At 42.2% G+C, this 22,662-nt stretch overlaps 2 protein-coding genes across 2 annotated transcripts in view; one reads left to right on the top strand and one right to left on the bottom strand.

Annotated features, from left to right (window-relative positions):
- LOC128769409 (probable G-protein coupled receptor 158) overlaps positions 1–12,448 on the bottom strand; it is a 38,429-nt gene extending 25,981 nt beyond the window's left edge. Inside the window, exons 1-2 of the mRNA XM_053883100.1 lie at positions 11,365–12,448; positions 7,721–7,826 (exon numbers count right to left, since the gene is read on the bottom strand). Coding sequence (XP_053739075.1) covers positions 7,721–7,826; positions 11,365–12,224 — 966 coding nt within the window. The 5' untranslated portion in view covers positions 12,225–12,448. The remainder of the gene's footprint in view (positions 1–7,720; positions 7,827–11,364) is intronic.
- Positions 12,449–15,341: 2,893 nt separating this feature from the next.
- Positions 15,342–22,013, top strand: dis3l2 (DIS3 like 3'-5' exoribonuclease 2). The gene is made up of 21 exons (XM_053882905.1): positions 15,342–15,494; positions 15,809–16,519; positions 16,589–16,719; positions 16,930–16,983; positions 17,075–17,176; positions 17,251–17,365; positions 17,465–17,526; positions 17,655–17,884; positions 17,963–18,136; positions 18,201–18,280; positions 18,353–18,465; positions 18,541–18,648; positions 18,957–19,190; positions 19,263–19,342; positions 19,431–19,614; positions 19,724–19,810; positions 19,909–20,062; positions 20,177–20,307; positions 20,391–20,495; positions 20,572–20,676; positions 20,798–22,013. Exons 2-21 carry the CDS (start codon positions 15,811–15,813, stop codon positions 20,909–20,911), a joined length of 3,072 nt encoding a protein of 1,023 aa, XP_053738880.1. The 5' UTR covers positions 15,342–15,494; positions 15,809–15,810; the 3' UTR covers positions 20,912–22,013.
- Positions 22,014–22,662: the final 649 nt, after the last annotated feature.

Consider the following 22,662-nt stretch of genomic DNA (forward strand, 5'->3'; position numbering starts at 1 on the left):
ATGTTTAATCACAAACATGACTGACTGTGTTCCAGTTACCTCACAAGTGGGGAGCCGGAGCTGAGACGATAGTAACAAGGAGATAGTGATGTCCACTAAAGCTATTCTCACGTGTGCCTCATCCAGATATCGCTTGATAAATTCACACTCTCTTTGCAACTAGAAAATCAGCAAAGTCATGCAATGTTCTACTTCATGTTTATGTTTAGGGAAGCCATCTTGGATTGTGTCCTCACGGTGGGGAGGATTCTCCCTCTTTCTTGGAAATTCTGGAATGCACAATACAGTGGTACCTCGGTTCTCGACCACAATCCGTTCCAGAATGCCGTTTGAGAAGTGATTTGTTCGAAATCCGAATCGATTTTTCCCCATTACAATGAATGGAAAAAGAAATAATGAGTTCCAAGCCTTAAAATAGTCTTTTGTAGGCGTGAATGTAGAGTGTCTGCTGCAGGTGCGCTGTTTCTCTATGTGTGTGGCCGCTGCATGTGGGAGGGGTTGCCGAGTGAGTGACATCTCTCCAGAAGTGAAGAGGTGCCCGGTGCGTGTCCAGCTCTGAATGTGCGCTTCTGTGCAGTTTGGCTGTGACAAAGTCATAAACCAAGTAACTTAGCTCTGTCCCAGACTCGCCTCATCCCTGTCCCAGCTCCAGCCCACAACAGGACATCAAACCCTGGAGTGAGAGCAAGCACCTCCCCTGTGACACTCTACCACGGTCCAGTGTGGAGACAGGAAAGGTTTTACACCTCAATATGAAGAAAAAACAGTCCGTAAATGTAGCTAACGGGACACGTCTGCATCTAGAGGCTGCATTATACACAATAACAAAGCGTGTCATGGGTCAGCTAATTGTGTTTTTTCTAGCTTTTTTCGGGGGCGTTCGAGTTCTGGATTTTTGTTCGAAGTCCGGGACGTTCGAAAAACGAGGTACCACTGTACTTTTGACCTTGCATTATGATCTCATGCTATTGGCTGTGTTTAGGTGATGACAGGGTGGAAACGCTAGGAAATATTCCGGAAAATAGGGTTTATTTAATGGCCAAGTGACGACTTCTGTAGGCAACTTGTAGTTTCCTGAGTCAGAGTCAGACGAGGTGAAGCAGAAGTGACGCTGAAACTGATGACAGAAACTGGCTTAACAGAAACCAGACCTCGACTGACTCATTTCTTCTGATTCATTTTCCAAAATGTGGATCAATCCTGATGAACTTGACAATAGGATCTTAATAAAGACACCACAGAGCAGTCCAGAATTATGATCAACATTGACATCACAGTCATAAACACTGTCTGACTGTGGGTGTTATGAAAACAATATAAAAATGCACTTTATTAACAATCTCTGGGGATGATGTGGTGGCAGAAACATAACCTTTCTTCCTCATAAATACTTTTTTTCAACTTTGTATAGCAAAGCTGTTGACAAACTTCAGAGCCAAACAAGTGTCTCAGACAGGCGGTGTGGGTTGGAGTCTGGTTCCGATCCCCCACCTCTCAGGGCTTTCGTGATTTGGATGGCAGCCTCGGTGATGAACTGCACGATCCTGGTCACCCCGACTTCCCACAATGCATTGCGCAGCTGTCTGTTAGCAAACTCAAAACTTCATGAAGGAATTTCACTGAACTTTATTAGGTAATTTTTACAAGCCCGTCCCATTGTCATCATTAGAATTTGCATATTTATCTAATTATTAGGGGCCGGAAAAATTGACTCACTTATACGTGACATATTTTTTGGTTTTGTTTTGGAAATTATTTCTAGAATGTATGAATCAACTAGGGTTTTTAGAAAAAAAAATAGAGAAACAGACAATAAAGACAATAAATCAATAGAAATAAAATCGGCACCCATTTATATGTGTATAAAGTTACATTGGAACAAAAGCATTTCATCACTGCTACTACTATTTATCAAGTGCCTGTACTCTCTTCTTCTCCTCCCGTGAGCTCTGTTCATTGCTCTGTGTGGATAATTGTATGAATCATTAAATATTGAAGTGTATTCTGAGCAGCAGTGATAGATATTTAACACCCATGTCTATTGTATTTTATTGCTGTGAATAGAAATGGTGCTATTTCTGTCTCAAAAATCTATCATAGCTTTAAAATGTAAAGTTTTCTGGTCAAATGTTACAAGCGCATCTGAGAGATTTCTCAGGGTTTCTAGGCAGTGGCAAGCTTGGGCCTCTTCACTTGGAATGCTGCCCCCATGACTCAGCCATGGATTTTACTTTTTTAGTCCAAGGAAACAGAGGGCAGAAAGGTGAAGTCAACAAAGCGCGTTTTTAAAATATCTCGTATTATGGTTTAAGGTTAAGAACATCCACCCGAACGCTGCTTGTTGAGTTATTTTCCCGCTGGGTGCGCGCTTAAGATTTAAAATATTAGTTACAGTGTCTGGAGAGTGCCTCCGTGAGTGTGCATGTGTGTGTTTGGCCTCCACTCACACTGTCAAACGTGCAGCTGGAGATAAAAACCCATCAAAGGCTGAGCTGTGCTAACAAGAGTAAACTGCTCTGACAGCCGAGGAGGTTACCTCGTCTCCTTCTGCGCTCAATCACTTCCTCTTCAACCCCCTCCCCACGCTAATTTCCTGTTTCCATGACGATTTGTTCTCTGATTTCTGCTTTTTTCCTCCCTCTCTTCCCAGCTCTCCTGCTCATTCCTTCAAGTCTATTTTTTTTTTTTCCAGAGCCAATTATCTCCTCAGTGGAGCAAAGGCACGCGAGCCAAAAATGATGACTCCATCTGTCAACACGTCGGTCCCAGCTCGTGCGGTCCAAGAACGTTAAGTTATCACTTGGACAGGTCAGTTTGAATTGAGTAATAACAGTTTCGAGCGCAGGGATCGACATTAGGCCTTGAGCCAGGTGCGGCTAAGGAGAGGGGAGGTCAACTGTATGGTTAACAGTTTCTATTTGTTCCTTGTCCATTGCGGTGTTTAAACACCCTTATGCCATAGTAGCTGCTAGTCCGAGCTAGTTCCCCTACTCCCACCTTACTCAGTACATTATCCACCATTCCATCACCTCGCCTAGATTGTCTGCCTCTTCCGCTGGAAAATAAAGCTACTTCAATGACAACTCTCTTCATGGAACCCTGGAGCGGAGAAGCATCTAAAAATGATGCCACTGATGAGTTATGTGTCGGATTGAACAACACTCTTTACGCCATTGTTACATCGCAAAGCTGTGCAGTCATGAAGCAACTATCCACTTTTCACTGCATCCTCGGATGGATCCTGCTTTGCCCACCCAGCAGTTTGCAGATCATTACACATTAAAGTTTGCATCAATTGGTTTGCAGCTTTTTATAGAGGGAGTTCACAAGCTGGTTGGGAGTCTTTTTTTACAGCATTGCAGGAAAAAAACTGTAATCACAAGGGAAAACATTGTGTACTAGAAATGCACTCCATGTCTGATTTGACTTTCATCCATACTTATGGTCCCACATTCCTTTTATCTGATCGGGGTGATCCAAGACAAAGACAAAGCTTGAAGGTAAAAGTAACCCATTAATTTGACAGAAAATAAATTTCAAATTAAATTGTGATCATGCTATACATTATAGAAACATGCTAAATGATGCTATTTGATGGGGAAAAAAGTGCATTATTCTGCTTTATGATATTTCATTTTAAAGTGTTTCAATAAAAAAAAAAAACACAAAACAAAATAGTTGGTAACATAATAAAAATGGACATTACATTTTATATATATATATATATATATATATATAAATGACTAACACAATGTATATTTTATTTGAAGATTTTCAATTAAAATCAGCGAATAAACAAAAGGGACAAGCCATATTCGCGGTCAAAAGTAAAATTATAATATGCAGCAGCATCAAATTCAATATTTCAGAATAACTTGTAAAAGTCTGAAGCTCTTGTAAGATTGGAAATTGATCATAAAATGTTGAAGGAAAGAACACCAAAGGAAAAAAAGATTAAAAAATGTGTAGTTTTCCAGCCCATGAGCTTGACATCATGTTTTGTAGGAAGTAGGAAGGACTTTCAGGACAAATTGATTGGATTATTGAAGCACACATTCCTGGTTTCATTGGACCATTATTCTCTTGAAAGAAAATCTCTATTACAATCATAACTCCAGCAGAAAGTTTCTCGCAACATATTTGCGCCGGCCGTGGTGTATTGAGCTCCAAACAAGTCAGCCATCGCAGTAATAACAATGCGATATATTTTACAGTAACCCCACACAATCGTCATCTTTCTCGGCAAGTCTTTGCCCCCGGCCGTGTTCATACGAGATGGAGAAGTCAATGAGCCCAATATTGACTTTTTACAGCCCATTTCCCTTAAAATGTTCTCCATAAGATTTATAAATGAAATGGGGTTTTTTTTCAGTTGGGCTTATGAGTATTCTCCCCACTTGAGTGGCGGTATTAACCCTCAGAGGTGATGTTTTACTCAATTTTTAATGAGCAGCCTGGGGTGTTGCGTTCATTGCTTTTTGGTGAAGACAGTGAAAGCCATACATAAAGAGTAATTGGCATCACTGATACCGGCTGTAAATAAGCTCCTGCTTTTTAACATGTTCCAAGCTGCTTTTCCTTTTTAAGACTACATTTATGAAGCAGTGTTTATTCAGATTCTTTGGCTGCAAAAGTGTAGGATGAGTGAGCGCTTGCATCTCTTTTTCCAAGTTACTTTTTCAGGCATTACTGTGAGTTGGACTGTGTTACAGCACAGTGCTGGTGTACTCGGCCTGAACCAATTCCAGAAATAACATTGCTTTTTGCTTGGCTTTGAGATTCACGCTAACACAGTCCTGATACAAGCACATGACTGTTGGTGATATTGCGTTGTTCCTACCTTGTCAAAGTTGCTTGTGAAGGGAAGTTAGGTCCAAAAGATTTGTGCCCATCCAAAAAGCATCCCGGGTCCAGTCATGTTTCAGGGAGTTTGATGAATCAAATTGATGTCCTTTATTTGTCCCACAGCGGGGAAATTCAACTATTTAAAAAAATAAAAGTGCTTCTACTTCAACGGCTCTTAATGAAACTGAAATAAATCTTTTTGATGACGTAAACAGTGCTGTCAACAAAAATGACAGCTACCTCACTAAGCCCCTATATGTCTGTGAACGTGACCCATGGTCTACGTGTCACCATAGCAACAACAAAAAGCGTTGCATATAGCTCCTCGAGACGACAGAGCCTTAGCCACCCATGAGCATTTCGCAAGTGAAAACGTGACTTATCAAAGAACAGAACACTTTGCCAGCGGTGGAACTAACACCATGCTATTCAGCCCAATGTCTTCAGTCAGCATGGGCCCAACGTAAGAGGTGGTTAGGGTAAGACAACCTGGTCCAACAGTATGGAGACGGCTTTGTTCAGTTCCTTTCATACCTCTGTTGGACTGTGAAATGAAGGTCTAACTGGACTGGACTAAGCTCATGGTATTAAACCATTTTTTTTTCCTATATCCACATAATGTTTGGAAGTTTTCTGTATAAAATGATTTTCTTTTTGACTTTGGCTCTTCAGCAGATATCGCAAATATATTGGTGCATGTACTGTATCATAATACATAGTATAGTATCCAAAAGCGTATCGTATTGTGAGATTACTGCAAATACACAAACTGGATAGCTCAGCTTTCTCGTTTTGAGAATCACACTGACCGCTCAAGACTTATTCAGAAGCCTGAGTAACTCTGGACACTTGTGATCTCTGCTTTCAGGCGGTGTTTGAATTTTCCAGATCGGAATGACTTTTGTGGAGTTACAGTCATTTGAAATGAGTCAGCGATAACACCACCTGAGGGCGATATTAGCAACTTATCTTGATGAACCGTATATTAGAAAGCTTTTATGAAAATGCAAATGAGTCCTGGAAAAAAAAGTGACGTAAAATTTTCAAATTCGGCAGCAGTTTCAATGACTAGAGATGACTCATCCATCACTGACAGAGAAACACTAGTTTCTCTACCCAGTCAATGTCAAAGGAGACCATTCACAGAAATGACTTAACCATTCACTGGGCAGGCAATAAAATAGATCGGGATGAAAATGGCAGGCTAGTAGAAAGGATGATGATGAAAAATGTTTTCCTCTGTTCTCCTCATGCAGACCAACAGACAGAGATGGCGGAGGCACACAGACAAAGAACCTGGTCAATTATTCAACACATCTTGCAGCAATCCATTACACTGAATTTATTATACATCACATGACCAGTGACATGTTTTGCATGCCTGAGCAGCCACTTTCGGGGACTGCAGGCATTTCTGTGATACATCAAGGGAACAAGTGAGGGTGTGTAGGATCAATCAGTCTGGGACTTTTCCGTTTGCTCTGGAAGAAAATGTTGGATGGATGTTTGCACACTTGGTGACTGAATCAGGGGACACTGTTCCGCAATGCCAGCATATTTTCAGACACCTCCTCAACAGATTTCTCCTGGATAACTTGTGCTCCAACCACTGAAATATAGTGAGATTATACCAGTTATAGAAGACTGGATTAATGAGCAAACATGAACCGTGTAGACGATGTGGTCCACATGGGAAAGCCTGCATGACCACCGTTAACATCAATAGAAGCTGAGCCTCTAAATCAGGGGTTCTTAACCTTTTTGATCTCGGGGCCCAACTTTCCCAGCACAAATGGGACTGTTCAAGTATTAGAACTGATTCATTACTCTTGATTTCATTTGTGATTAATAACCATATTTTGTCTACTTACACGTAAACAAACCTTTTTTCAAACCTTGAAATGACATGAAACCATGTGATCATGGCAAAGATGTTTATTTGTTGTCCAACCAGCAGCAGAACCAAGTGCAAGTCATGTTCATCAAATCTAAAAAACTAAAGAAAAAAAGAAAAAAAAACACACTTGATGCAAACTGTTGAGAAAATTGGAAAAAAACAGAATACAATTCTGAAAAAAATAAAAATAAAAATATATTCTATTTAAACTCCAAAGAAGATATCAGTGAAGTGTAAATGAAAGTATCTAATAAATTTCCAAAACTGCTCCAACAGGTGCTTTCATGAACAGTTTTTACTTTTGGGGGGAGCGCCATCACTGTCTTTAGCATTTTTTCTTTTCAAGAACTTCTCCATAGCTTATTACTGTCACAGACTTGCAGCTGTCAAGTCAATTCAGAGACACACTACTGCCACCATATGTGGCTAATGTATTAAAACTGAGCGTCTCGTGGACCTCGCAGCCCCAAGGTGTAAAACAAAAAAACTTCTAGCGGCCCTCTAGGGGTGGCGCTCATAGCCCAACCATTGTTAAGAATCACTGCCCTAAATAATGTCCTGAGGCACTGCATTCCACTCTTGCACCAAGGCAGTACCCTGAGGCAGTTGAACTGTGGCCTGAGAGGTGTTCAGTGGGTGACAATACAGGCCAGAAGTAAACGGTTGTTGTTGTTGTTTGCCTGGAAACGTGCACTTGCCTGTTGACGCCATACCTGTATCGGACTGTGAGCATTTCGCAAGTAAAAACGTGACTCTTTGGAGAACAAAACACCATCTCAACATCAGAACTACATGACACTTTAGACAAAGTTCATTAATAACAAGAACCAAAAAGACGTTTTTGGTACGACAATACATATAGACCACAGTTTACAGCACGAGGCAACAGATGTTCTCTCTTCCCATCCTAGCATTTTAACTGCCTCATGAGCTAGACATGGGTTTGTATGCCCCGCCCACAATTGGGTTCATTCTTACCTCCATACTGGTGAGGTTGCAGCGGTGAGTCCCAGCAAACCACCCGCTGTTGGAGCACTGGTCGATGTCCACATCCTGCAGGTTCACGTCGACTCTCACGACACCTCTGCCATAATAAACGGAGAGGAGAAGAAATGGTAAGAGGCCATGTGGGAGACAAGGAATAATGAGGGAGCAAGAGGGTCGGAGGGAGAATCGCGAGGGGAAATCACTTTAAATGAAGAACGGAAGTACTGCTGGTGAGGGTGGGGGGTGGGAGGGTTAGAGGGATGGTTCTGCACTCATTAAATGGGCATGACTGAAAATCAAAACGTTTCCATCTAACTTGTTTTTGTCAACGTACGCTTGTCTCCTTCATAATGACCGCTTTTGTTTACTATTTCAGGAGCTGAGAGAAAACATTTCTGAGCCATAATTTTCAGGCTGTATGTTGTCAGAAGGCATTCCTCAAATTCTACCAGTATATGAATCCATTATTTTTTTTATCATTTACCGTTAAGAAGCAACACGGATTTAGTTTTGCAGCTCTCTTGTCTTTGGTCCCCTCGATAACTAAATGGAGATTTTTCTTTGTAAAGCTGACTTTTTCCGAGAAGGTAAGATCAGTCAAAGAGCATGTTGTATTATATATAACATTATATATTAATACTGTTCTTTTTCTGCCAAGAGAAATAAGTAAACTGTTCTGAAATATTCAATACACTAGTTTTCTACAGCCTTTAATCTTGCACAAAGTCACCAGGCAAGAGACACAACAACCACGTGTTGTTGGAAGGTGGGAGGAAACCAGAGTGCCCACAGAGGAAGCCCATGCAAAGCAGAGAAGACGAATTTCCCTCAGGAAGAAGCCAAGTCTGCTCCAAACTCAGAGTTGCATTAACTTGGATTTGAACCCGTGAGTTGGGAACAGGAAATCACTTCAATCCAAGGAGTCATTCTAATATTTTCTCATAAAAACGATACATTTTAATTCTTGAGGGTTTTTCATTTGAATATATTTACGTGTTATTTACAAAATCAATTTACTGTCAGCGGCCTCAATTAGGATGTGTGACATTGAGAGTACAGAAATGTAAGTGAATAAAAGAATGTATTACATAATATGAAGAGGCAAGATTCTAGAGAAAATGCTGCTATTAAAGTAGCATGGAGTGAGCAACAACACTTCCTTTTTTTTTTTTAGCATAAACCCAATTGTCCTTTTCAAAACATGTGAAACCCATTGTCTTCCATTTTCTGTGTTTTTGTGGACGAGCCTGACATCTGTGACCTCCATCTGCCTGCAGGGAAGTGGAACAAACCAACGGAGGAAAGCTGCTGCATCCATGTGGCTGTGTGGGTTTCAGATGCTCTCATTCAACATCAAAATTAAGGCTGATTTTCACTGGCCCACTTTGCCAACTACTCAATGCTGTTACGTCCCACTGATGTTCGAGGGAACCACGTCCCTGCATTTTATTCCATCTAAACATTGAAGAGACAATGCACAATTGAACTTTGAAGTGAATGTAAATTAAAAAAAAACATTAAGTAGAAGAAGGAGCATGTCACAATATTAAAATGTGTGGGGTTTTGTTTTTTTTTTTTCCTCCAGAGAAAGCTACAACTTGCTATTTTTAGAACTCTTATCACAGAGCTGAAAAGAACTTTGAAGGATTCTACAAGGTGGGCAAAACAACTGCTCCTCTGGAGACATATTTCTGTCAGGTTGAGGGTGCAAATCCAATTCATTACCATGAATGAAATTAAATATGCAAGAGCCATATCCATTATCCGGTAAATGACTGGGGGCTCAATATTATGTGATGGAGAGCAGAGCAATAACAACACCTACATCTCTATAGGGATTGGTGATGCCGTTGATGAAGGGTTTTTTTTAAGTAATAACTCATTCAAGACGAAAAATGTAATGTTGAAAATAGCTTGAGAATTATAAATTTGAACACAGTCATATTCCATTATTATAAACGTAAATAATAAATAATAAAAATTTCTTATTAAATTGTAAACTTTTTAAGCACATTTTCTGAGATAAGATATATATAAGTATTTCTTGCACTGTACTAGCTTGTATTACTATGCATAGATTACTTCCTTCATTACTGCTCTAGTCAGAGTCTTCATTGGCCCAGTTAGCCTTACTTATAAAGTTTGTATTCAGTGGTGATGGGCTGATGACAGATGAAGTTAGCGAAGAGTCTCCAGGGACCATGATGTTTGGAGATGATGTAGTGGGCATGAAGGAGGTGGAGGGATGAGGAATGGAAGGCAGCAACGTAGAATAAGATGAGTATAAGGAAAGGTGGGAGAAAAGTGAACATGGTGGAAGATGAGGCCATGAAAACAAAAATGGTAGAAGTCAAAGGAGGTGAAGAAGAGGGTGCAATCCTGGTGGAACGGGTGGAGACGACTGATGTATGATAGAACAGTAGAAGCAAGAGTGGATTAAGAAGTCAGAACTGCCACTGATTTTGTGAGAAAACAGAGGAGATAGAGATACTGAGGTTCTCACTTGGAGAAAAAAAGAAATGATGAAAAGTTTGGAGACAAAGTCACAGCTATCAGGAAAAAGGGGAAGAGGGAAACTAAAGAGGTTCATGGAGTGGTGAAGACATGAAGAACTCTTGTGACAAAAGCCAGTAGAAGAAGAAGCTTTTCCATAAGGCTTAGTTTACAGACACAAATATGTCAAAGTTCTACCAAGAACTGCTGTCAAGCTCTTCCAACAATAAGGTACATTGAAGTGCACATCATCACCAGACACAGAGATAAGTGCACCGACGGAATTCAATTGCTCTTGTTCATCATTCATTGTTTATTCACGACGTAATTGATTTTAGACACCCCTGAACTGGACACCTGGAACATGAGCTCCTTATGCGTTTTAATGCTGCAGCCAGCCAAGATCCTTCACCAGAGTCTGAACACTTTGTAAATCAAGGGAAACCATTAGACTGAAGGCTGCAGGGGAGATAAGCAGCTGTGTTCTGGCTGGAGAGCGTTTTAAAAGAGAAATGGCTACCTGCCTGTGTGAAGCTGCCGCTACACCGCCGACGTCCCACACACTTCCAGGAGTCTAGAGGGGAATCTCACCAAAATCACTTTCTTTCTGCGAACAATGAGCCTTCGGGACACTAAAATTACACACCTTAATTGCAGCTCACTCAAATCTTCCTGTGATATTGACGTGAAACACTCTCTTACCACATAATTAACTTGTACAACACTTATACAACGCCCTCTTTGCAACCACTCGAATCGCTTACTGGCACTTACTGGCAGGAGCTCAACTTGATAATGATCATCTGGTGTGACTGTGATTGACAGCAGCTGATAGTCGATACACTTCACATTACAGTATTTATTTCATCCTTTATTTACGGATCATTTTCATTTAGTAATGTCCCCCCCAAGAAATTTCCCCCAACTGTTTTCCAAATTAGTTGTTTTTAACAGTTTTATAGTGGTTTAAAATTTGAATTACATGTTATTTTCCAGCCGACTTTTCTTGTATAAAGCCTTGTATGTCACATCACGCGACTTGGAGGGTCATATTTGGCCCCCGGGCCTGGTGTTTGACACATTGTCATAAAAGGATTTTGCATGCTCACCCCTGATGTATCCAAGAGAAACTTTTGTCTCACCTGAACTCCGGTGCTGAGTTTCTCTTCACTCCATAGAACCCGGCTGATAGAGTGAGCAGCCAGAACGGCACGAAGGTTCCATGCTCACACTCCAGGTACGGAGGTGACCACTTGATTTGGTTTTTGTCCAGCAGGTAGACGCCACTTTTGGTTTCAGGCGTGTCCGGGGCTCTTCTGTGCATGTGTGGCCTCCTCCTGTCTCTGAACTCATAAAACCAGTCGGCCTCCGGGCTCTGCTCCTTCAGGTGCTTATGTGCTGACCCAGATAGGTCCTGAAGAACCACCTCATTATGGGCTCTTGTCGCCTGCAGGAATATGTGGGGGCCAGGGCCTTGCTGTTCCAGGTGGAAAGTCACGACTGCTCTGTGGATTTTGGGGTCCCCTTCTATGATGCTCTGAACTAAAGCGTGATACCACTGGATGTCCCTCTGCAGGGTCTGCTCTTTGGACCTGTTGGTCTGCAGGATCGTGTTCAAGTAGTTGGTGGCGTGGGCCAGCGTGTCCAGGACGCTGTGGAGGGAATAATGAGACGCGACGTGGAGGCCCCCACGCAGGCTCCTGAGCTCGTACCTCTTGGAGCAGTTGACCTGTCTGAGCGCGGAGGAGTCCCCGGTGTGCAGGAAGGCGGTCACCACCCTCGGCAGCTCCTCCTCTATCTTGTGCGCCACCACCGGACGCTCCGTGGCGGGATGCGGGTGGTAGTACGTCGGGTGATGGGGCGGCTCCCTGTTGATGTTTTGGGTGCTGAAAACAACAGTGTTCCTGTCGTCCTTCTCGTTGTCGGACCACTCCACGTAACCGTAGTTTGACCCCAAAACGAGTCCAGTTTGCAGGAGCAGCGGGACCACCAGCAGAGCCATGCTTGCCTCACAGGAATCGCGCTAAAACCATTTGGGAAAAGTCCGGCGGTGCGACCCAAAACCCCGCTCTTCTTCTCCTCATCGGAGACAGAGACCGGTGAAGACGACAGTCACTCCAGGAAAAGACTTTCTGCCTCAATCACAAGTGCGGACAACCGTCCGGACCGACGAGCTCCGTAATTCTCCCTCGCCATCGCGCTCCTCATCTCACCACCGCCGACAGGTCCATGTGAGCGGAGTGGAGATGACGCGGCTGGGAGCAAATGTTTATTGAAATCTGCCCCTCCCACTCAAATGTGCCAATAGGCCACCTGAGGTGTCGCCCACTTCAGCGTGTGGTTGATTCCTGCTGCCCGTCAGCCGGAGGTGGGCGGAGCCGGAGCTGTCCAGTGCTGAAACGAGAGCGTCAAGCAAGAGAAGGAGAACGGCAGGTGGTGGTGTTGCTGGTACACTGAGGCGCGGCCAAGAATTAAGCTATATATACATATAGTTTTTGGAAGTTTAAGCGAAGGAAAGACGGACTTGAACTTGTAAAGTTACATAAACGCACTGCCAGAAGTGACTCTTCTTCAATATCTACACCTATCACATTATTTATGAATCATAGAATTTACAGTTAAACCCAAGGCTCTGGGACCAAATCATTTAAATCATTTTAATAGGACCTTGGCAAACAGTCAGCTCAACATTAAAGAAATGTGATTTAGTTTAGACCAAATTCTGGATGAACTCCAGACTTGCAGTGGTTGCAATGATCAGTTTTCTAGATTTCTTGCCAATAAAAATGTCATTAAAATTAAAACCAAGATTCAGATCAGATTTAGTTTGGCCTTGTTTTAGTAATTGCAGTTTTCTAGTAGCAAAACACATTATTAGAGTCAAGACAAAACAGTGGTTGTAATCGGCGGATGACTGAGCTGTGGAAGAAATCCGTGGGATATTTACCGTCCGCCCCTGTAGCTTTATAAACCTCTTTTTTAGGCGTACTTTTGAGATTGAGGTAGCTCTGAGTCACATCATCCATCTTCATGTTGGGTCCTTCAGTATTCATTTTAGCTGATGGATCTTTTTCTATCACCAGGAGTTCTGAACCTGTGAATGAGGTAGCTGTGTTTTTGTTCAGCTGTACAACGCCGCAGAGTAAACCCATTTCCTTTGCTGCAGTCGGCCTCATGCACCGGTGCCCCCACCACAAATGAATCCCGAACCCGAGATACAAAACTTCTGCACTTCATCTTGTTTATTGCAGGGATTTAAAGCACAGAACGCATCCAAGCATGTGTATGTTAAAGTCAGAAAAATATACGAGATTCAGTCTGTACCAATACAGGGGAAATGCTCTCTTTGAATATATTAACTTCAAACAGTTAAAAGAAGCCTTTAACAATTGGGTGCTTTGGTGTGTACCTATAGGACAGAGTTGACTATCTGCCAAGACTGAATCCTCACACTGTCATTATAGACCGACGGAGAAAAAGCCTTTAAACCTCCTCAGAATGCCAAGTGCTCATTATCTAGAAGGTCATATAGCGTGGCCCTGCAGCATATCTAAGTATTAATTATCTTTAAGCCGAACACTTCCAGTCTGATGAACCCTTTCAGCCTCTCATTTACTGGTGATTGCACCTCTACATTGGAGTGAGAAGCCTCAAGCACTTCATGAAAGTATCTTACATGGACTCTTGAACAAATAAATGACCAGTCGGCCTTTGGGATTCTATAAATATGGTGTGCGTTGGTGATTGCAAGTGGAAGGTTCGGAGGGCTGGAGATGAAAGACGAGGGGACGCATCAGAGGAACTAAAGCTGTATGAAGTGGCTGTTACTGCTCCCTCTGTTTCTTCTAGAAGCTGCACTGCCTCCCCTGGCCTGGTGAATATTTGATGAGCGTTTGCTGCTTCATCTACATGCTCTACAACTTGGGTTCGTGCAAGCGCAACATCATTAGCTATTGCGGTACCAACCCTACCATCACCCACGTTTTTCTGAAGACTGACCTCTTCAAGGTGTTGTTAACTTCATTGATGGTTAAATATTTCAATTGTGCATCTCAAACTTGCGGCCCGAGGGCCATTCAAGGCCAGGAAGATGTCAACACAAATACTTGACATCAAAGTTTAATGCTGTCATGTTTCATAGCTAACACAAATGAGCAAACTTTAAGACTCCTGGTTTAGATGCATTAGCTGAGAAAAGTAAAATAGTAATAGCAAAATAGTAGGGATCCATGTCTTATTTCCATCAACTAAAGATGAAATCCTTTTAACATTCAAGGGAAAGCTTTAAATCTGAAAATATTATATAATATCTAGAATGAACTACAATCTTAAACATGGATGCTTAGTCCGTCATGCATATAAGATTTAAAAAAGACAAAAAAGAAAAAAAGATGGCATCTACTGATTTATTCATTTTCTGCTGTCTTCGTTTTAAATAAAAATAAAATGAATAAAAATGTTTGTCGGGGTCACTCAATAATAAAGCATCACCAGCCTTATAAAATATCCAATAATACCAGCGACTATTTTATACTATATAACTGTTTATACATTTTTAAACGACTGTAAAATGACCAAATTCTCTCAGCACAAAACGATAACGAAATAATGGACTCTAAATTGACCTTTGCTTCCCTCTAGAGGTTACATTTATGTTTGCGCAAACGTGTTGCTGGTAGTGTTGAATTCATGGGATTTAAGGAAATTAGCGGCCACTTTTGTTATTCATTAGTTCATTCGATTGAAACTTTCTATCAAATTATATATAATCACATTGTTGCTTTTGAGCGGTGTTTTATTTATTGTGAAAACATGGCCGCATTTGGCAACATTAAAGACACTTATATACGATTTAACAGTATAAAACTTGCAAAAGCGGTCGTTGCATCACAATTTTATTTTATTCTATTTTCATGTGTTTGTTCAAATGGAGACGTTTGAAACAGAGTCAGTCAGTCACGAATAATGGACCTGCTGACTGAGACCGGCTATATAATTTTTCATATTCAACGATTATACAATTTATTCTTCTCTCAGCTCCTTTTCAAGCCTCGAAGCCGAATGGAGGAGTCGCGCTCTTCACCGTGTTTAAAAGTGGGTTTGGAATGAACCGCTTCATATTCCAAACCTGTAGGTGGCGTAAGTGAAACTCAAGCCAGTTTCCCGCTCACGCGTAGCACAAAAGGAAGAAGAAGCAAGCTAACAGAACGGGGAGGTGCGGGTGCTAAGCTAACATCTGTGTACTTGCACAACTTCAGCAACAAGAGCGACGGTAATGTTTGTCTCGATATAATATACCTAACAGTGTCGATGCCGTCTTTGATGTTGTTTTGCTTGTATAGCCAACTATTTTGTTTGTCATGAAATTCATGTTAGGTACCAGAGCGGACCGGTTGTTTACATCAATGACGCAAGTAGTTATTTAAACCTGTTTTTATTTGACATGACATTTTGCGTCTCAATAGATTCCTGACTATTAAGAAAACCTCGAGTCTTATACTTTCACTCGTCGTATGTGTCATTTAAGTGTTATTCAATCACAGCATTGATTCGAACATACTGACTTATCTGCATTTATGACTCTAGTTATGGATTCGCCTCTACAGTCCAACAAGCAAAACCCCAACAAAGACGGAAAGCGCGGCCAGACTCGGACGAGCACGCCACCTCAAAAAGATGCCTACGCCAAACTTCTCAGTCAGCACAGCAGTAAAAAATTTAACCTCTATCTAGAACAATATGCGAAAGAGAGGTCGAGTTTGCCAAGCACATCAGCGACATCTCAAACTGAAAGGCTCAACATACCTCAGCGAAGAAACGAAATGGCTCAAGATTTCTCAGATTCAAGTGACTTCTCGCCGTCCTCCATGAAAGGCGGAGGAGAAAGCTCACTTTCTTTGTACATGGAGAAGCTAAACATCCAAAACTCAAAGCAAGACAGACCAATAAAGCAAGGTGTATTTGACAAACGGCAGGGGCAGAGAAGAGACACTACCACCAGCATTGATGGAGATATTGAGTCAGGGGAGGAGTTAAGTGCTGTGCTGGCATGTGAGTCAAAAATTCAAAAGAAAAACAAGGAGGCCAAACAGGATTTAGAGAATAAGGAAATGCCTGTCGAGAAGGATCGCACTCGCTCTCCCGACCAAGAGAAAAGCAAAAAGAAAAGGAACAGGAAGAAGAGCTCTACACAACAGGCAGAAGAGGAGCAAGTTGGAATTCTGAAATCGGATGTGGATGCTGAGATGGCAAGGTCCATGTCCCCTCGTGATAAAAACAAACTTCAGCAACCACGAAGTAAACTACTCGTAATGCATTTTGTTGACGTGCCTGTACTGGAGTAATGATTTTCTTTTTCCCAAACAGCCTCGACCAGCAGTTCTCCAGCAATCCGAAACAAGAACCAAGGAGGCAAGGGACCTAAGAAGCAAGTGTATGAGCCGTACATGAGTTTGGAGGAGGTTTCCCATGGCCTTAAAAGAGGAGAACTCATCCAGGTACTGCATTAGCCTCTTGGTGAATTCAGTATGGTTTAGACAGTCTTGATGGTGTGGGTTTTGGCTTCAGATTTATCCCCACTGTTCAGCTTCTCTGCCTGCAGATGGAGCTAGAGAGCTTTTGAAATGTGCCTTGCTATTGCTTTCGATTAGTCGTGATGTGAAGGCTGAAGTGAAACTGAAGACTGAGTTTTGTTTCTTCCTCTGCAGGGACAGTTACGGATCAACCCCAAAAAGTATCAGGAAGCTTTCATCCCATCGCCTGTAAGCTCCCATTGCTTGTCTTGGTACCAACTTAACGCTGACAAAAGTAATGTTTCGATAGCTTAAAAATTAAATGTGTAATTTCCCTCAGGACAACACGTGGGATATATTCCTGGATGGGTGTGTAGCTCGGAATAGAGCTCTCAATGGAGACATAGTCGTGGTTCAGGTCCTACCACAGGATCAGTGGAAGGTAAACCATTTCATTCACATTCAGAACAATTTCATTTCCCGATAAAACTCTCACAGTCGCTTTTATCGGTCAAGGTGGTGAAGTCCGACACTGATTGTGAAGCCGCCAGCGAGCCAGAGTCCCAGAGAGAAAATGTGGGCCAAAAGACTCGCTCTGATGTGGTTGTTGAAGACCAGGGTTGTGACCGGAGTGAGCTCATACTTCCTGCAATGATTTAATTTCAGTGTTTCTGTTAAAAGTCAACTTGTTTTTTTTTTCTCTTTTTTTCCGGCTGTCTGCTGTCAATAGAGGAACTTCCAGAAAACAACTGTGCACTGCCCAATGGGGGAATCCTCCAGAAAACTGCTAAAGTGAGCTCTCATGTTGACTGCTGTTGATTCTGTTCAGTCTATCCAAAAGCTGTTTAACCTTGCAGGCGAGATAAGTTTGTTTCCATCCTGTAAGTTTTTCAAAATAAAATCTTGGTTTCTTGTTCAAGGTGGTGTATATTGTTGAGAAGCAACACTCGAGAGCTGCAACAGGCTTCCTGAAGTTCCTCCCTGACAAGCCATTTGCTATGTTTTCCCCCGTTGACCACCGTGTACCACGGATAAATGTTCCCCTGAGTGACTGTCCCGAAGACTTCCGGACCCGCTCAGCCGACTATGCTAACACCTTGTTTATATGCCGGATTACTAACTGGGCTGCAGATAGCAACTTTGCAGAGGGGTGAGGCTGCGTCCAAAAAGACTTTTCATGACGTGGACTTAAGTTTGACTATTTTCTTTTGTTCCTTTTTACTCTCAGTCAACTGGCGAAGACACTTGGTCAAGCAGGAGAGATCGAGCCCGAGACTGAGGGAATTCTGATGGAGTGCGATGTTGATTTTTCTGAGTTCTCTGACGAAGTGTTAGACTGCCTGCCCAAGAATCTTCCCTGGTCGATCCCACCGGAGGAGCTGAGCAGAAGGAAAGACCTCAGGTTGGTGCATTCAATGGAACCATCGGCACACATAAGTTGAAGTACTAATCATACTGTGTTTTAGGAGCGAGTGTATCTTCTCCATTGACCCTGCCACTGCCAGAGACCTGGATGATGCGCTCTCCTGTAAACTGCTTCCAGACGGTAAACATCTTTCTTGTATATTATTCTCCAGCCACCTTATAGGCTTAAATCAGTTTTGTCATTTAAAAACAGGTAATTTCGAGGTGGGCGTCCACATCGCCGATGTGACTTATTTTGTGAAAGAGGGCAGCGCTTTGGACATGGCTGCCAGCCAACGAGCCACAAGCGTCTACCTGGTTCAGAAAGTGAGTGAAATATTTGTTTTTTAAAAGCAGTTGAATTGCAATTTTCACTTCAGTGGTAACTCTTATCCAATCTAGGTGGTCCCCATGTTGCCACGGCTGCTTTGTGAGGAACTCTGCAGTCTGAACCCTCTCACTGACAGACTCACTTTCTCTGTCATTTGGAAGCTCACACCTGAGGGGAAGGCAAGTTCTATGTCCTCTTTGTATTGGAGCCACACGCACCAGTACTCTTCAGTGCAAGGAGTGATGAACTGATTTCATGCAGTCTGAGTAGGGAATATGCTGGGGGTGGGCAATTATATTATATACTTTAACATTATATATCAGGAAGTTGCATAGTAGCAACTCTATGAGCGCCTGCCTTGACTCCTCCCACTTGGCTTGGGAGCACACTGGTTACTATAGTTTCTTTAAAAATTCTCAGTAATTTACTAGCTCCTTCATGAATTTGCTCAGTGTTCCTTTTCTCTTCTCATTCCGTCTTGTTTTAGATTCTGAGCGAGTGGTTTGGCAGGTCTGTAATCCGCTCCTGTGTGAAGCTGAGCTACGACCACGCTCAAAGCATGATTGATTCTCCAGACAAAATGTTTGAGGCCGGAGAGCTGCCGCCCATAGATCCCGCACACCCCATCGATGAGATCCATCAGGCTGTGCTGAACCTACACTCCATTGCCAAGAACCTCAGAGCCCAGCGTTTCTCCGGAGGCGCCCTCCGACTGGACCAGGTTTGAACCCGCGACGTGCTTTCTCTTGCATATTATGACTTACTCACGGCTCTTTGTTTCCCTGTGTTTCAGTTGAAGCTGTCTTTCACTTTAGACAAGGAGACAATGATGCCTCAAGGCTGCTACGTGTACCACTACAGAGACAGTAACAAGTTCGTCACCAGCTTCAGTCCTACCACACAGCAACCACGGCGCTTTTAAATGTGACTCTTCTCTCCTTTCCTCACGCCTGCTTTTTAGGTTGGTGGAGGAGTTCATGCTTCTGGCCAACATTGCCACCGCAAGCCACATTTACAAGAGCTTTCCAGAGCTAGCATTACTCCGTCGCCACCCGCCCCCAAAAACCAAGATGGTGGACGAGCTGCAGGAGCTGTGTGACCAGTTGGGCATTGACATTGATTTCTCCTCTGCTGGAGCACTGCATGTTAGTATATTTCTAAATCCATAATATAAGGAATGTATACTGTAATAGCACACAGTTTTCAAGGTGAGATTGTTATCTATATTTTTGACCTTTTTCCACACACATGCAGAAGACTCTCCACACCACTCTTGGTGATGATGAATATTCAGCTGCCAGAAAAGATGTCCTCACCCACATGTGCTCCAGACCCATGCAGGTGAGTCCCATAAACTTCTCTGTTGACAAACATAACTGTTGGAGTTGAGAGAAATTAATCCAATGCTTTTGTGCACTCTGTTTTGATTTCCTTCCTAGATGGCACTTTACTTCTGTTCAGGCGCTCTCAAGGAGGAGAAGTTATTTAAGCATTATGCTCTCAATGTTCCTCTTTACACTCACTTCACATCACCAATCAGACGCTACCCTGACATCATTGTGCACCGTCTTCTGGCTGCCTCACTGAAAAAAGGTACGAATGAAACGGCCTTGATTTCATGGTTAAATTCCTCTCAATATACACCTCTATTCTGCTCTGCCGAAGATCACTTTGTTGTCGATTCATTTCAGTCTTAATCTTTTTTAGAACGCAGAGCTAAGTTTGGGTTGTCGTCAGATGAAGTCCAGAAGCAGGCGTCCTACTGTAATCAGAAGAAGACTCTGGCCAAGAGAGTGAGTGAACTGAGCTCCGAGTTGTTCTTCGGTGTTTTCGTGAAGGTGAGTCCTAGGAATGTGCGGTAGTTTAAAGATGGCTTCTAATCTAAACCACTGTCAATGTGTGGTTAACTTCAATGTCCCAGGAATGTGGCCCACTGGAGTCTGAGGCCATGGTGATGGGAGTTCTGGATCAGTCCTTCGATGTTCTTGTTCTGTCCTATGGAGTGCAGAAGCGAATTTACTGCAAGGTAAGCCTCATCCAAATCAGGTCAATTTAAAGTGTTCCCAGAAAGAAGTGGGGGTAATTATGTGTTTAAATTGCAGAACGTGCCGGGCCTGAAGACATTTTATCATCGAAAGGTTGGGAAGAAATCTGAGCTGACGCTTGTTTGGGAGGCACAAGAGCTTGAAGGGGATCCACAGGAGCAGGTGAAGATCACTGACACACATTTCTTAGCATTTTCTGCAACAACATGTAGTAGGTTTTTTGCAAATGAAAAAGAAATGTATTGATTTTATAGACAAGCCCCTTTTCTGATTTATACGTTAGGTGATCTCCATTTTCACGGTGTTGGAGGTGCAACTCCAGGCTGACAGTGGAGGTGCCAAGTCTGGTAAAATGAGCTCCGTCGCCGTTCTCAAGAGGCCTGAGGGAACTAAATAACAGGGAAGGTCCCTTCTACGCACATGGAAGAATTCACGTTGCACTTTTCTTTGTCGAAGTGTTGTGATTTTAAAATGATTTGTAGTTTAACCAGCTTGTTTATGATGGCCAACCAAGTTCAGAGTTTAAGGGTGACATGGTTTTATTTTCGACTTTTTGCTTAACCTCATAATGACGCTATTTTTACAGTGTGAAAACCAGTGTTTTTAACTGTTCTGTTGTGTGACATTTTCAAATGCTTCACATTTGCAATGTACTTGATGGCAACATCGAGGCTTGAACATTTTCGCTGGCATTGACTCATGAATATTCAAAAAAACATGTTTACAGAACAGATGATGCATGGAGCAGAAACAGCAGTCAGGATTCAACATCTCTTTTAAGATTGAAATGTTATTTTATGTGAAATGTGTTAACTGTAGGCTGCTGTGTGAATATTTTTCTTTGATTTGTTCTTTTTTAAATGCAAAATATGGGCATTACTTGAATGTGAACTGCTGCTTACAGTCAGAAGTGACCTTGACTTTTGTGTTTCATAAAGGAAATTCAAACCAAAACATGAAAGTTGTTTTAATATAAAGAAAGTCACCAACAAGCATATAGTGATACCTCTGGAGCCTTTTAACTGTGCCATGTAGGACCATGTATAGTTTACTTTCTCTCAAAGTAAATCCCTTCTTAATGCATTATTGTTGCACAGCCAGTGGTACAAGCTTTTTTTTTTTTTTTTTTTTTTTTTTTTTTTAAGTTCCCCCCTTCTCTCTCACCCTATTGTGCCCAACCATTCTAGTTTAATTTAAGGAGGCAAATAAGGATTTTATTTAGAAGGAATTTGACTAAGATCAAACTTCCATTTAGGTCCATCAAAAATATACTCAACTGCAATGTAATAAGCATTTTAATAAGCATCTTAGAGGCATCATGTTCTGCTCCACACTGTAACAATCTTTAATGTTAAAATATCTCAAATGATTGTGCTTGGGCATCAAAGTTTTAGAATTGCGTTCATGTTGTTGAAGCTGTTCCCATCTGACCTTAATTTATTGCCCGACATCACCACAGATGTGGATGTTTGTCTCTTGGTGAATAAAGACTTGCAAACCTCCTGAAAGTTGTCTGAGTTTCTTTAAAATCCAGCCTTCTCTTCTAGTGTGCCATCTGCACTGCTACAATACAATTGGTTTATTCAAATAGTCTGTAATTATAACATAAAAACCAACTACTGGCTCATCTTGAATCACATACTGCTCTGTCCTCCTACAAACATCACTGGCCTAATGGTGACATATGATATTCCCAACCATCCAAGGCATTGACTACAGAGTCTCTTTGGGATGACTGGGTTTCCTAATTAATCCCAAGGGGAGAAAACAGTCCTCCTATGGCTGTGGTATATGTTTGTGCGTTCAGTATTGACAAGGCTCGTGTGGAACTGTTCACCATTATATCCCCCTGTCCTTCAGTGATGGTCATAATGGATAAAAAAAAAACAAAAAAAACAAGCTCAACTCTGTTAGGCACCTCAGCCAAGGGACTCAGATGCAGGTTCTACCAGGGCCAAAATTACATATAAAAAATGATTCTTTTCAGGGTTTTCTCTTGAGTCCACTTTGTCTGCACAATGCCTGAGCTGGTCCAAAGTGTGGGGCTAAAATAGGTGGTGCAGATTTCTTCCTATGATCCACCAAACACGCAGCGTTCATGTGCCCACATCCAATTTCTCATCAGACCTCCAAAGCTACCCTTTTTCT

Source organism: Synchiropus splendidus, chromosome 13, assembly GCF_027744825.2.
Source record: "Synchiropus splendidus isolate RoL2022-P1 chromosome 13, RoL_Sspl_1.0, whole genome shotgun sequence".
Classification (NCBI taxonomy): Eukaryota; Metazoa; Chordata; class Actinopteri; order Syngnathiformes; family Callionymidae; genus Synchiropus; species Synchiropus splendidus.